The sequence below is a fragment of the Homarus americanus genome, unplaced genomic scaffold (genome assembly GCF_018991925.1).
Source record: "Homarus americanus isolate GMGI-L3 unplaced genomic scaffold, GMGI_Hamer_2.0 scaffold57980, whole genome shotgun sequence".
Classification (NCBI taxonomy): Eukaryota; Metazoa; Arthropoda; class Malacostraca; order Decapoda; family Nephropidae; genus Homarus; species Homarus americanus.
This window is the reverse complement of record NW_024716703.1, coordinates 22,650,680-22,663,254: the sequence shown is the minus strand read 5'-3', so window position 1 is coordinate 22,663,254 and position 12,575 is coordinate 22,650,680. Positions and strand designations below refer to the sequence as shown.

General features: G+C 37.6%; 1 protein-coding gene across 8 annotated transcripts in view; it reads left to right on the top strand.

Moving 5' to 3' along the window:
• Window positions 1-12,346, top strand: part of LOC121858334 (FK506-binding protein 5-like) — a 39,221-nt gene extending 26,875 nt beyond the window's left edge. For all 8 annotated transcript variants that reach the window (XM_042354730.1, XM_042354726.1, XM_042354725.1 and 5 more), the window contains 4 exons: window positions 509-546; window positions 1,712-1,832; window positions 5,129-5,247; window positions 11,182-12,346. In XM_042354730.1, coding sequence (XP_042210664.1) covers window positions 509-546; window positions 1,712-1,832; window positions 5,129-5,247; window positions 11,182-11,289 — 386 coding nt within the window. In that variant the 3' untranslated portion in view covers window positions 11,290-12,346. The remainder of the gene's footprint in view (window positions 1-508; window positions 547-1,711; window positions 1,833-5,128; window positions 5,248-11,181) is intronic.
• Window positions 12,347-12,575: the final 229 nt, after the last annotated feature.

Below are 12,575 nucleotides of genomic sequence, written 5' to 3'. Positions count from 1 at the left end.
GATGCTCCCGGGTGCAACTGAGCATCTTCTGGTGGCAAAAATAATGGGGGGAGGGAGGGGGGGTGCTTGTATAGAAAAGTGCAGGCTAAGAATTACCAACAGCAAGTAAGGCCCCTTACCTAGCTACTTGGGTTGGTAAAGAATAATACCTGTGCAGTGAACTTTATTTGGTGAAGTGATGCAGGCTTAAGTAGAGTTCTGTGGTCCAAAGTAAATTGCATGCGACATGTGAAATTTGCACGACAGGAAAAAAAAGCCTATCAGCAAAAATACAAGCTCATGTTGAAAAGTGTTAAAATTTATAAGTTTCTGATAATTGAAAATATGTATAGTAGGAGTGCATATAGTGAGGACTGCGTGTACGTACTTGATATTTTAGGCTCATAGTCCCAAGATCATCCTAGAATCATTTAAATGGTAAATTAGTTTTAATAACTTTAGCATCTCTAATGTTTTCAGCTACATACTGTATAAAAGCACTTAAGCTTAAAATTTCTTTTACGAACAGAGACCAGTTCTATGCAGTCAAAGAAGAATGTTGACAAAGTAAGTACTGTAATTTAAGTATTATTAATGATGAGAATAGGTAGGTTTTATTTTATAACATAATAAAACAGTAGAATGTTTCTAGTTCCCCAGTTGGTTTACTTTACAAAATGGCTTAGTTAGTGTCAGTACAATTTCACATATTTTGCATTCTTCACTGAAAATTAAAATAAAAACTATATTAGTTACAGTACAGTACGTATATAGAAAATTTGTCTTCATATTAGTAATGGTGTACCCTGATAACTGTGGCTTATAGGGACCGGGAAAAGTCGTTGGTTAGTGAATCAACGGTTATCGAATTAATTAATCCCATAAGAACATGACAAATTCAGGGGGTTGGGGGACTGGCCGCCCTCCAAAAACTCCCCTCTACCCTTGATATACTGTAATATCTTTGCAGTGCACACTGTCAAACTAGAAAATAAAGCAGACATATAAAGCAAGCATAAGCCTTAAATAAGTAGTGTAAAGCATAAATTGAGACTGTTATTTACCTGTGTTAAGGATGGTATATTAAGGCATAATAAGAGTGGCGATGGATCAGCAAAGATTGATAGAGACTTGAACTTGCCACTCTAGACCATCTCTACCATCCTTAACACAGGTAAATAACAGTCTCAATTTATGCTTTACATTCCTTATTTAATGCTTATTATGCTTGCTTTATATGTCTGCTTTATTTTCTTGCATGACAGTGCACGACAGAGATATACCAACGGTAGATGGGAGTTTTTGGGGGTGGCCAGTCCCCAACCCCCAGAATTTATTATATTCTTATGGGATTGATTGCTTCGATAACTGTTGATTCACTAACCAACAACTTTTCACAGTTTCTATATGTGTTGGTTATTGGGGTATGCCGGTACACAACTTCTATTCCAATAGAATGCTTTTGCCAAGTCTCAGAATATTTATGAAAACTGTTAGTGGAGTTGGTTTCACAAGTAAGCATTATAGTGTATGACAGGCTGATAGACAGGAAGATGGATGGAATGAATGACAGAAAGATAGATGAATACTGTAGACAAAAGGGCAGGAGAAACACCTTACGCCTGTGTTAGAGTGTGTATATTTGGTTTTTATCATATGTATATGTAACTACTGTGCTGTACTCCATTTAAACTGATATATTATTTTATCTGAGTTTTATTTCAATACTTAGGTAAGTGGCAGCAGTCGACAATTGCGTATTGTGAAGCACAAAATGGAAGATGAATCTCATAAGACAAAATTGGAGCAGAAAATCAAAGATCGACTTCAAAAACTAGGCCTTGAGAAAATTGGTAAGGATATTGTTACTCAGTTCAGTTGAGTCTTAGTATTTTGCACTTCAGTACAGTATACAGTATAGTGTATCTAAAAAAAAAAAAATGCAGGAAAAATCAGCTTAGTGTTGTTGTCATATCTGTGCACCAAATTGTCCCCCTGCAAAATTTTTTATTTAAATTGGTGGGGGTTATGTGACTCAAGAAAAACACCCTTGTACTGGGTGTAAATGAGTTTTGGAAGGCAAGAATTCTGTAAAATGGAATTTTGACAGAAAAAACATAGACCATCCCAGATGTCTTTATTGATCAATAGGGTGTGTGGTGGGTGGCAGTATTAAGTGTGGCTTGTCAAAATACTGACTTTACAAATACAGTAACTTTTGAATAGGGAAAATTATGAGATATCACTTAAGAATATGCAATGCTGGAAGTAGTTAGGTAGGGTCATTATAGCTTATTGTTTTGTTAGTTACTTTCTGCATCAAATTTTGGTGGTGAAGTACCCCCAACACCACCCCTAGCCCACAGATAACAATATTCTATTTGGAGACATACATGGCATACATAAATGGTTACCTCCTTTTCATCAGGACAGTAGGACCCGACTCTTAAGCTTAAATCCAAGCTCCATTGAAAGAGTTCTGGTTGCAAGTCTGACAAATCTTGCCACGGTGAGATTTGAAATAAATGCTATTCCTGTACCTAAAATCTCAGTGCTGTGTGATGATGGGAAACATCCAACAGCAATGTTTATATTTAATTATAATATTGTTTTCTGTATAATCTGGCATGCCTTTGATAATAACTGTATAAAAGGTTTATTATGAAGTATTTATTTCATATAAGGCTACTACAGTTATACCTTTATGAGGATAAGCATTTTGTAAAAGTGAAAAATTGAACCATTAAGAAAATCTGTCATGATCTGGTATGGAACAGTTATTACAGGAACTTGACTTCAACATCCACCTGGTCTATAATATAATTATACTGCATACTGGTATTAAGGTTTTGTATATATCATTACTTAGGTACAAACAGTTGTAGACTATTCAGTTGGTTGTGTTATGCAAAATTTACTAACATAATACCCTTTGTCCTGAGTATTGTGAAATACTGAGACTTTCCTGCAAACAGTTCATTTCTTGCTTGTATCAGTGTACAGCATACTGTAGTATACTGTAGTGTTAATCTTAGAAGGGTAATTGAATATGTGTAAATATTTTACCATAATAATTTTTTTAGTTTTGCTACAAAAAAATGGATATTATTGAAGAAAATCAGACAAATTTTTGAAGATGAAATAACAGAATTTTCAATATTTTGGCTGATTATACATATTGAATTCGGAGAGCTGCAATGTTTTATTTGTTACTGACTGTTGTGTCTGAACTCTGCAATAAAATATAGCTGGCCTCGATTTAAATTTAATTACAGGAAGACATAATGACCAAGAAAAAAAATGTGCTAGGCAGGCAGGCTCTGACATTAGAAGTGTGGATTTTTTCCATGTTTAATGTTTATCGTCTCTATCATTCTCTCCATTTATTTTTAAATTCTGTGTCATTTTCATCATTGTCTTCACTTTGAACATCACTCAGATATTCAAACAAACCATAATAATTATCTGGTGGTGAGCTGTCTAGGTTGTAACTTGTCTTGTATTATTCACAAGACAAGAGACGACAAAAATTATGATTCTAATGGGTCACTGAACCTGAGCCAGGCCTGTATTACTTCGATATTGTAGATTACCTGACTAAACTTTGATTCTACTCACGTTACATATGATTTTTTTTTTTTCAAAGTAAATTTTTAACTTCGTACTAAAATTTGTGTACAGTATTACCGCGCTTTACGCGGTTTCACTTTCCGCGATTTCTCATTTACGCGGTGCCTCGCCAGAACCGAACTTTCACTTTCCGCGGTGCATCTACTCATATACGCGGGAAGCGGCGCGGGCAGGATGCGCACAAGGTCGCCCAGTCTTCAAAACATTACCGAGTTCTTCACCCGCCACCCACCACAGCCGGCCTAAGTCAGTGATAGTGATAGTGAGGATATAGACTTATATGGACTTTGAGGGGTTTGACAAAGAGGCCCTGCAAGCCTATGTGGTGGATAGTGATACAATTGATACAAGTGATACAGGTGAGGGCCAATAATCTGCCCTCTGCCTCAGAACCAACCCCCCATCCCTGTGTGCCCAGCCATCTTTTCTACTAAAGTAAGTGTTAAAAAAACTAATATTATTGATATTTCTCTTAATTATTAATGGTGTGTGCATACCATCATAAAGTTAAGATAATATTTTTACTACAACATAGTTGTGTGTCGTCAAAAAGTGGAGTTTGGGGGTCGGGCCAGTCTCTATTGGAATTAATCCCATATGTTCTGTTGTTCACTTTACGCGGTTTTCACTTTACGCGGTACCCTGTGGGTTCAATTGACCGCATAAATCGGGGTACTACTGTATGTATCAAGATAGTACTGTAATATGATAAATAAACCTAAATAAACCTTGGTATATTACTATAAACTAGTAAAAAAAAAAGGCAGATTTGACTTGAAATAATACAAATCGTAGACAAATTTGAAATTTCTGTCAGTGGGCCTGGCTGGTTGCCAAAAAGTAACTTCATGAGCAAAAAAAGTTATTGTGATATGAAGGGTATGAATGTCATTTGGAAAGCATTGTTTTGGGGTGCACAAATGCTTTGAGAAAAATTTTAATGTTTTGTTAACTAAATAGAAATTTTTTATGTTGTATCTATCAAACTAGTGTACTGAACTGACACAAGGTTTATATCTTAAATTGTGCTGAATAGCAGAGGTGCACTAATTACCAGTACTATACTACTAATATCAGTTGGAATGCATGTGCTTGACCAGTATAACAACCGGTACAGTATATAAAAAAAAATAACAACCAGTATGGTTTACGAGTACTAGTTCATACCACCTCAACTCAAAACTTGAGGAGGCAGTGTGACCAGCATTGCACTTGACCACCACCACCTCCACCACCACCACCTTTCCCATCTGTAAACATAGATACAGGGGTACTGTACAAACCTTCAACCCTTAGGACAGGAGGTGAGCACTGTATTCTATCAGTTGCCACATCCCATACAATTAAGTAAATAGTAAGTAGCACTCTAGCGGTTTGAAGAATCACAACTGCTCAGATAAGTTCATACATGTGTGAATGTATTAACACTTTCAAAGTGAATAAATTTCCTTTTACAATTTTGATACTTTATGTGTATTTCTATCATTTGAAATTACAGTAATGTATAAACTTCTTACAGGCAGAAAATTTGAGGTGAAGATTTTAACCCCAAATTCCCTTGAAGATGAAGATACAAACAACCCTCTGCTGTCCCAAGAAGAAACTGAGGCCTTCCAAAATATGATTGTCAATCTTTTGGTAAGTTAATATGAACTCTTTCACTCTACACTAAAACAACTCTTCTTAATGTTCTATGGAATTTTTTGTCTCCTCATATACAGAAGACTTTTTTTTCCTTAAGCAGTTCTTCTTTAGCATCTTTTTCTTACTGTTCTTTGCGGAAAATCCAACTTAGACAAGTCCTACTTATGTGAGTTGCAACTATGACTATTACACTGTAATGATAATAAAATAATAATAATAACGATAATAATAACAATACAGTACATTACTTTATCTTCTCATGTACACTAAATCTTTATACTGTACTGTATAAGTTTTTGTTCCCACCGCATTGTGTTTTGTGCTCTTTATGCACGCAGAAACTTTTGTTTTTATTTATTTTATTATTTTTTTCAAGCTCCTGTATTGAGACCAAGGAATTGTTATTTTTGCATGAATATGCCACTTGTGGTTTCAGAATAGCTTGGGCTTTCATATAAGGTTAAAAAAATAAGAAAAAATTAACTACAGTACCCCTGTACTGTACTATATAAAACATTGATCTTGACTCTGAATGCAAAACAAAAATCCAAAACCATCTTCCCCACTTCCTAGCTTATAATTTTTCCTGGGCCAAAACTGTGTGTTATACTGAAAATCACGATATGCAGAAAATTACAAGGTTTCCAATGATACAATTTGATTTTGCTACAAGTAACAATTTTGCTGTAAATTGCGAATAACTGAGCTAAAAGCAATTTATTTTCGTACATATGTTATGAATATTATCAAATTGTACAGGTAGTAGGTAGCTACCAAACAGGGAGGTACTACCGCCTGGGAAGACATTGGAAGCATAATGTGTTGTCTAATGGTAGACCCTGCTGCCATATGGCATCACAAAAATTTTGACCAAGTCCCAGGTTGCTGATCTGACTTTCTGCCTCATTCACACATAATTGCAGGATCTCAATTGTTTCTCTTACCATTGACAACACAAGGTACAGTGCATATATTGTCTCACTCTTGATCATTTTTTTTATTTCTTTATGGTTCTTTAATATTATTATTATTATTATAATTGCAGTGTTATTATTACAGTTGTACCCCACTTAACGCGGTCAATTGAACCCAGAGGGTCCCGCGTTAAGTGAAAACCGTGTTAAGTGAATAACAGAACATATGGGATTAATTCCAATAGAACCCAGCCCGACCCCCAAACTCCACTTTTTGACGACAAATAACTATGTTGTAGTAAAAATTCTATCTTAACTTTATGGTGGCATGAAAAACAAGTAATATAGAAGAGGTTAGGTTAGGAAAGATAAAGGTTAACATAGGAAAAATAAAGAATAGGTTAAAAAACGAAAATTTTTAAGGAACACTTACGGTAGTAGAAGAGATGGGTCGGCATACGGGGATGGAGGCTGGTTCCGAGGCAGAGGGCAGATTACTGCCCCTCAGGTGAATCACCATTACTAGGTGAATCACCATTACTAGGTGAATCAATATCACTGTCACTTACAGTTGTCATGGCTTCCCTGACAAATCCCTCAAAATCAACTTCACTATCACTATCACTGGCTTGGGCTGGCTGTGGTGGGTTGCGGGCGAAGAACTCGGTTATGCTTTGCTGACGGCTGGCTTTGATGTTGTCATGATACACCGTGATGTACGGCTCCATAGCCTGCACCAGTCGGGTATGGAAGACGTCATGGCGTTCATCGTCAGTGTCGCGGGAAACGATGGACTTAATTTTTTCTGTTAACTCTATGAGACACTTAATATCACTATGACTTAAACTAGGTTCTTCGGAGAATGACGCACCTTCTTCCTCCTCTTCACTGGCGGGTTCTTCTTCCAACATCTCGTCGGCAGTCACTTCAGGATCTCTGATCACCTCCATGATGTCTTCGTTGGTGGTCTCGGAGAAGCCTTCAGCTGTAATACTGAGCGCAGCTTCTCTGGCAAGGTCCACTGCTACTGCAACAGTCTGAACCTGACCAGTCACAGGTTCACTCCTCCTCTCACCTGGTATGCCATGCAACACATGTCTCCATGCGTGACGAATCGTAGCAATAGTCAGCAGATCCCATGCCTCCACCAAGAAGTCTACAGCTTGTTTGACGTTAAACTTCTTCCAAAATTGTTTGACGAGAAGTTCTTGAGTCGCCGCCTCTTGTTCCTTGTCCTCGTCGCTTTTACTCTCGCTGTCGGTGTCACCCAGCTTACGCAACTCATCCTTGGTGTTGGTAGAGTCGTTCAGGAGCTTGAATTTCTTTGCCGAGTATGCAGCTTTAACGTTGCAGATTAACTCCTGGTCCATAGGCTGGATTAATGACGTAGTGTTGGGAGGAAGGAAGACCACTTTTACGTTGGGGTGACGATCCATAAGTAGGGGCGAGTGTCCAGGTGCGTTGTCAAGGAGCAACAAAATATTGAAAGGAACATTCTGTTGCTCGCAGAATTTCTGCACGTCAGGAACAAAACAGTTGTCAAACCAGAAGAGGGACAGAGAAGAGGACATCCACGCCTTACGTGCGGTTAGCCAGTGGACATTAAGCTTGTTCATGTCCATATTCTTGTAGGCGTGCGGCTTGCGGGCTTTGTGAATCACCGATAACTTTGGTTTACAGGTACCGGAGGCATTGGTGGTAAACAGGACGGTGATGCGTTCCTTCTGCATCTTCCGGCCCCTTACCTTGCTCGCAGACTGGACAACGAAGGTCTTGGAAGGTAACTTTTTCCAGAAAAGACCAGATTCGTCCATGTTAAACACCTGGTCGTCACTGTACTGTCCTTCCTCCATAATCTCACGTAAAAACGGAGGAAAATCTCTAGCCGCCGCACGGTCAGCACTCGCTTCCTCACCAACAATGCTGATGTTGGTGACCTTGTTCCTCCTCTTAAACCTATGCAGCCAACCATGGGAAGCATTGAAGGGTTTGGGCTCTGCAATTCCCAGTTTACGTGTCACTGCTGCGTATAGCTCACGTGCGTACTCCTGCACTGAGCGCGTGTCCACCGCCATGTTGCGTCGCGCCTGACGCACCAAATAACTCACCAGCAAAGTTTCCACTTTTGCCAGCACCCTGTTCTGGCAATACCTGATAGATGAAGCACCTGCAGACTTTGTGATCTTCATGTGCTCCTTTATCTTGGCTGCATCCTTCTTTATTGTACGAATCGTAGATTCGTTGACGCCATGCTGGCGCGCGAGATCAACTTGGCGTCTTCCTTTCTCCAAATCTTGAACAATTTGGTACTTCAGCTCGTAGCTTAATGAACGTCGTGTCTTCTTTGGTTTAGTGCCGCTGGGTCCAGGTAAGGAAAGGTTTCTCTCTGGGGGTGGTGGTCCGGCGGAAGCCATTTTACGGAACAATGGATGCGCGTTAACCCGGCGTGGCCTTGAGGGATGAAACTGCCGCGGCTAGGTCAAGCGTCGTCTCTCCTCCCTCCCTCCCTCCCCGGGGTAGTCACGTCATAATACTTTAAGCCAATTACAGCTAGCAGCAGAGGGGGGTAGGGCTGCATGGCCAATCACAGTCCGAGACGTCATATGACGTCAGTGATAACGCAACAAAGGCACACACTGCGCAACCTTACCGCGCCGCTTGCCCAAGCGGAGGGAGGAGGAAGGAGAGGCAGGCAGGCAGGCAGGAGGGCGGGCAGGCGGGTGGCGCGTGGTCAAAATCTAAAAATAGCATCCGAGCCGGACACTCACCGCGTATATGATGAAAAATGCCGCGTTAAGTGAAAGTTCAGCTTTGGCAAGGCACCGCGTATATGCGAAAACGCGTTAAGTGAAAGCGCGTTAAGCGGGGTAAAACTGTATTATTATTATTGTTAGTATTTTATTATTTTTTTTTTTTTTATTATAAATTTTAATTATCTGAATTATTATTATTATTATTATTATTATTATTTATTATTATTATTATTATTATTATTATTATTATTATTATTATTATTATTATTATTATTATTATTATTATTATTATTATTATTATTATTATTATTATCATTATCATTATCATTATTATTATTATTATTATTATTATTATTACTACATATTTGCCCCCAGGCCCTGATGTGGGTCAGTGACCTGTGCCCAGGAGGGCTAATCCCAGTAAAAAAATGAAATAAACTCGACAAACGATGGGGTTAGGTTCTTTAAAAACCCATCGCTAAGTGAAATATCTTAGATAGGGAGCATTATAACATAGGGTTCAATGGGATACTTTCCCAGCCAGTCCCCAAACACACATGTATCACCAACAAAAAAATTCTTACAATACTACTGTCAGTACAAAGCAATTAAACATCACTCACCACATCCTGAAGAATAAGCCTGGTCATCATCACATATTTCCTTCAAGGCTAAGGGGACTTTTGAAGGTGGAGTGGAGACGTCACTCTGACTACCACGCAACCTCTGGGGAGTCTTATACCGCTTCACAATGTCAAGCTTCGCTTCAGAGACACGGTTGTCTTAGATGCCTTGGCCATCCAAGACATTTTCAAAATTACACTGCTTACTTCACAGTCACAAAACAGAGTAAAAGCACTTGTCACAAAAACAGAGCGAACGAGTTAATGTAAAAACAATGTCAGCGGCCGTCACTTTTCACATTTTCACTAAAACACAGAAAATATCACTTCACAGTCACCATAACACAGTTCAATCTAAATGTTATTGCTGTTCTCTCACTATAAGAAAAAACCACCGATGATAAGCACAATGTACGATGCTGACTGATAATTATCGTGGAGCAATGCGATGACAGGTTTATGATTGACAAAGAACCAAGTGCATGGCTGCAGTGCACGGGTTGGCCGTGTGGGGGTGTGCGGGTAGGGCTGACAAGTGAAGCGAGAGATGCGTGGTGCATAGGGTTAAATATTGTTTCCTTATTAAAGGTCACTGACTTGACATGAAAAAATATAATTTAATTGCTGGAATCTTTGCAAGACAGTGATTAATTTGAGTGTATACAATCCATAATTGCACTAGAGATAAAATAAAATTTCTAACCAATGGATATTGATGGATATTTGATGTACAGTACAGGGGTCCCCGGGTTATGAACGGGTTCCATTTGGCAAACTTTTCACTACACACAGGACATGTGAGATAGCAAACAGCTGTGATCCCCCTTTACCCACTCCTCCCCCACTCTGCATGCTAAGTTCAACACATAAAGAAAGGATTTTTCCTTTCATGCTTTTTTTTTCTTCAATTCTGAATTAGTGATTGTGTGTGTGTGTAATAGAGTAAAAAAAAAAAAAAGTCCAGATATTGGACTTACTAAGGAGTGGCGTATCTAACTCTTAAGTGCCCATCAGTTCCACAGGAATGAGTCATTGTATACCCCATCAAACATTGTGAAAGTGAGATATGCAAAGCCCTTTTGATTTTGGTTTTATAATAATGTACGTATTTATTTTTAATATTTATTGACATTTATTGATCATTTAAGCTGTTTCTATATTGTAAAGGGTACATGATTTGTGGGAGTTCACGCAGTTGTTTAACATGGGTAGGGTTACTTTAGTATAGAAACCGGGTTTTATGTATATACGTATACTGTACAAGGGGACTCATATACTGTATACAGGAAATTCACTCTTGCACGAGGCTCCCAGAACGTAACCATCGCGTACTTTGAGACCCTACTGTATTTATTAAATAAATATATCCTGTCCTTTAAATGAAAATCCGTTGGCCGTGGCAGCTTTAAAAGAGGTATGATAGTACTGTGTACTGTATTTGTATTGCCTCTAACAGGCTGTCAGGCTTAGAGAACCCACTTTTACACATGCCATGGGTTCTGAGACCTGAGTTCTTAATCCCCTTGACTGTTGACTGTATATAATTTGTTTTATCTATGTTTGGCTGTAAAATGGTATATCAGGGTCAGTACTGTACTGTATTTTTTTCAAATTCTATTACAAGAATTTTTTTTTCAGAGTGCAAATGCAGAAGAATTAGAGGAAAGAGAAAACCACAGAAAATTAGAAAAAAATTATGGCTTCAAATGGGATGATAGTCAGTTTGCAGAGGATGAAGAGGAGTAAAGCTTGCAACTATGGTTATCTTAAGGTTGAGCTATTGTATTGTTTAAGAATAATAGTATGAAAACCTGTATAATAATTATTCAGGATTTGAAATGCAGCAGTTAATAGATAATGGTCCTATTAATGTGTGATGTATGATAGATAATGTAAATAAGATCACATTGTTTGATAAGAATATACCATATGTCAGAGCAACTTCCAAAATGTTCCTTTTATTGAATGTTTTCATTTTGTGGATTTTAGAATTGTTTTAATGCAGTATTGCTCTTTAGGTTGCTGTGACATATTTGCATGGCTGCTTTCATTTTGTTGTACATGTTTGAAAGCAAAAGTCCCATATCTTAAACAGGAACTTTGACTTGCCTGCTCAGAATACCAACAAAATTGAACTACATTAATATATAAATATACCTGTATACCACCTCTTTCATAAGAATAAGAAAGATTAATTCTTTTATACTATTTATATCTGTTTGAATTTGTGTAATTATTTTGCACAGTGGACTAATATATTATCAAATGACAACACATCATTACAAATAACAAGAAAAATATTAACTAAGTAAGAGCTATTTACAAGAACTGTGATAACTGGCTCTTGGTACATATCATGATATCATGAACTAAAAAGATAATGTGATTATCTCCTGGATAAAGTGTTTCCTTTTATTAATGCACATACTTGTCAAACATCGGTGTTTTTACACTCAGACATTTCAAATGATTTGCTTGTGCATGTAAGAAAAAAAGGAGTTAAAAGCAAGGTAGTCAGATACAGTAGTTTTAATGCGATTCACATCATTAATATCTTTTCAGACATGAAGTTATTATACTGTATTTATAGAATTGTATCCAAGTTAAAAAAATTTAAGTTGATCTGGTCAGCATCAACAACTGATTACCTCACTAATTACTTTCCATCTTTAAGAATGTGAAAATATCACTGAAGAAACATTCCAATGATGGAAATGCCAGTTATACACCTTAATTAGCATTGTATTTTGGGGGGGCATTTAATTATGGATGATTTCAAAAGAAAAGTATACAAATAATTTATTTTATATTTTGATTACAATACCTAGATAAAAAAATTGCAGCAATAATGTAATGGTGATGCACTCTTATGACCTAAGTTGTACAGTTTTTGTGAATAATCTTGTCTCTTTTGAAATAATTTTTCTGGAAAAGGAGGCAATGAGATATCAAAAGAACATTAACAAGGCAATGAGTTGTCAAATGAACATTAACAAAGTGTGAAAGCCTCACAAAAAGTACCATATTGCATA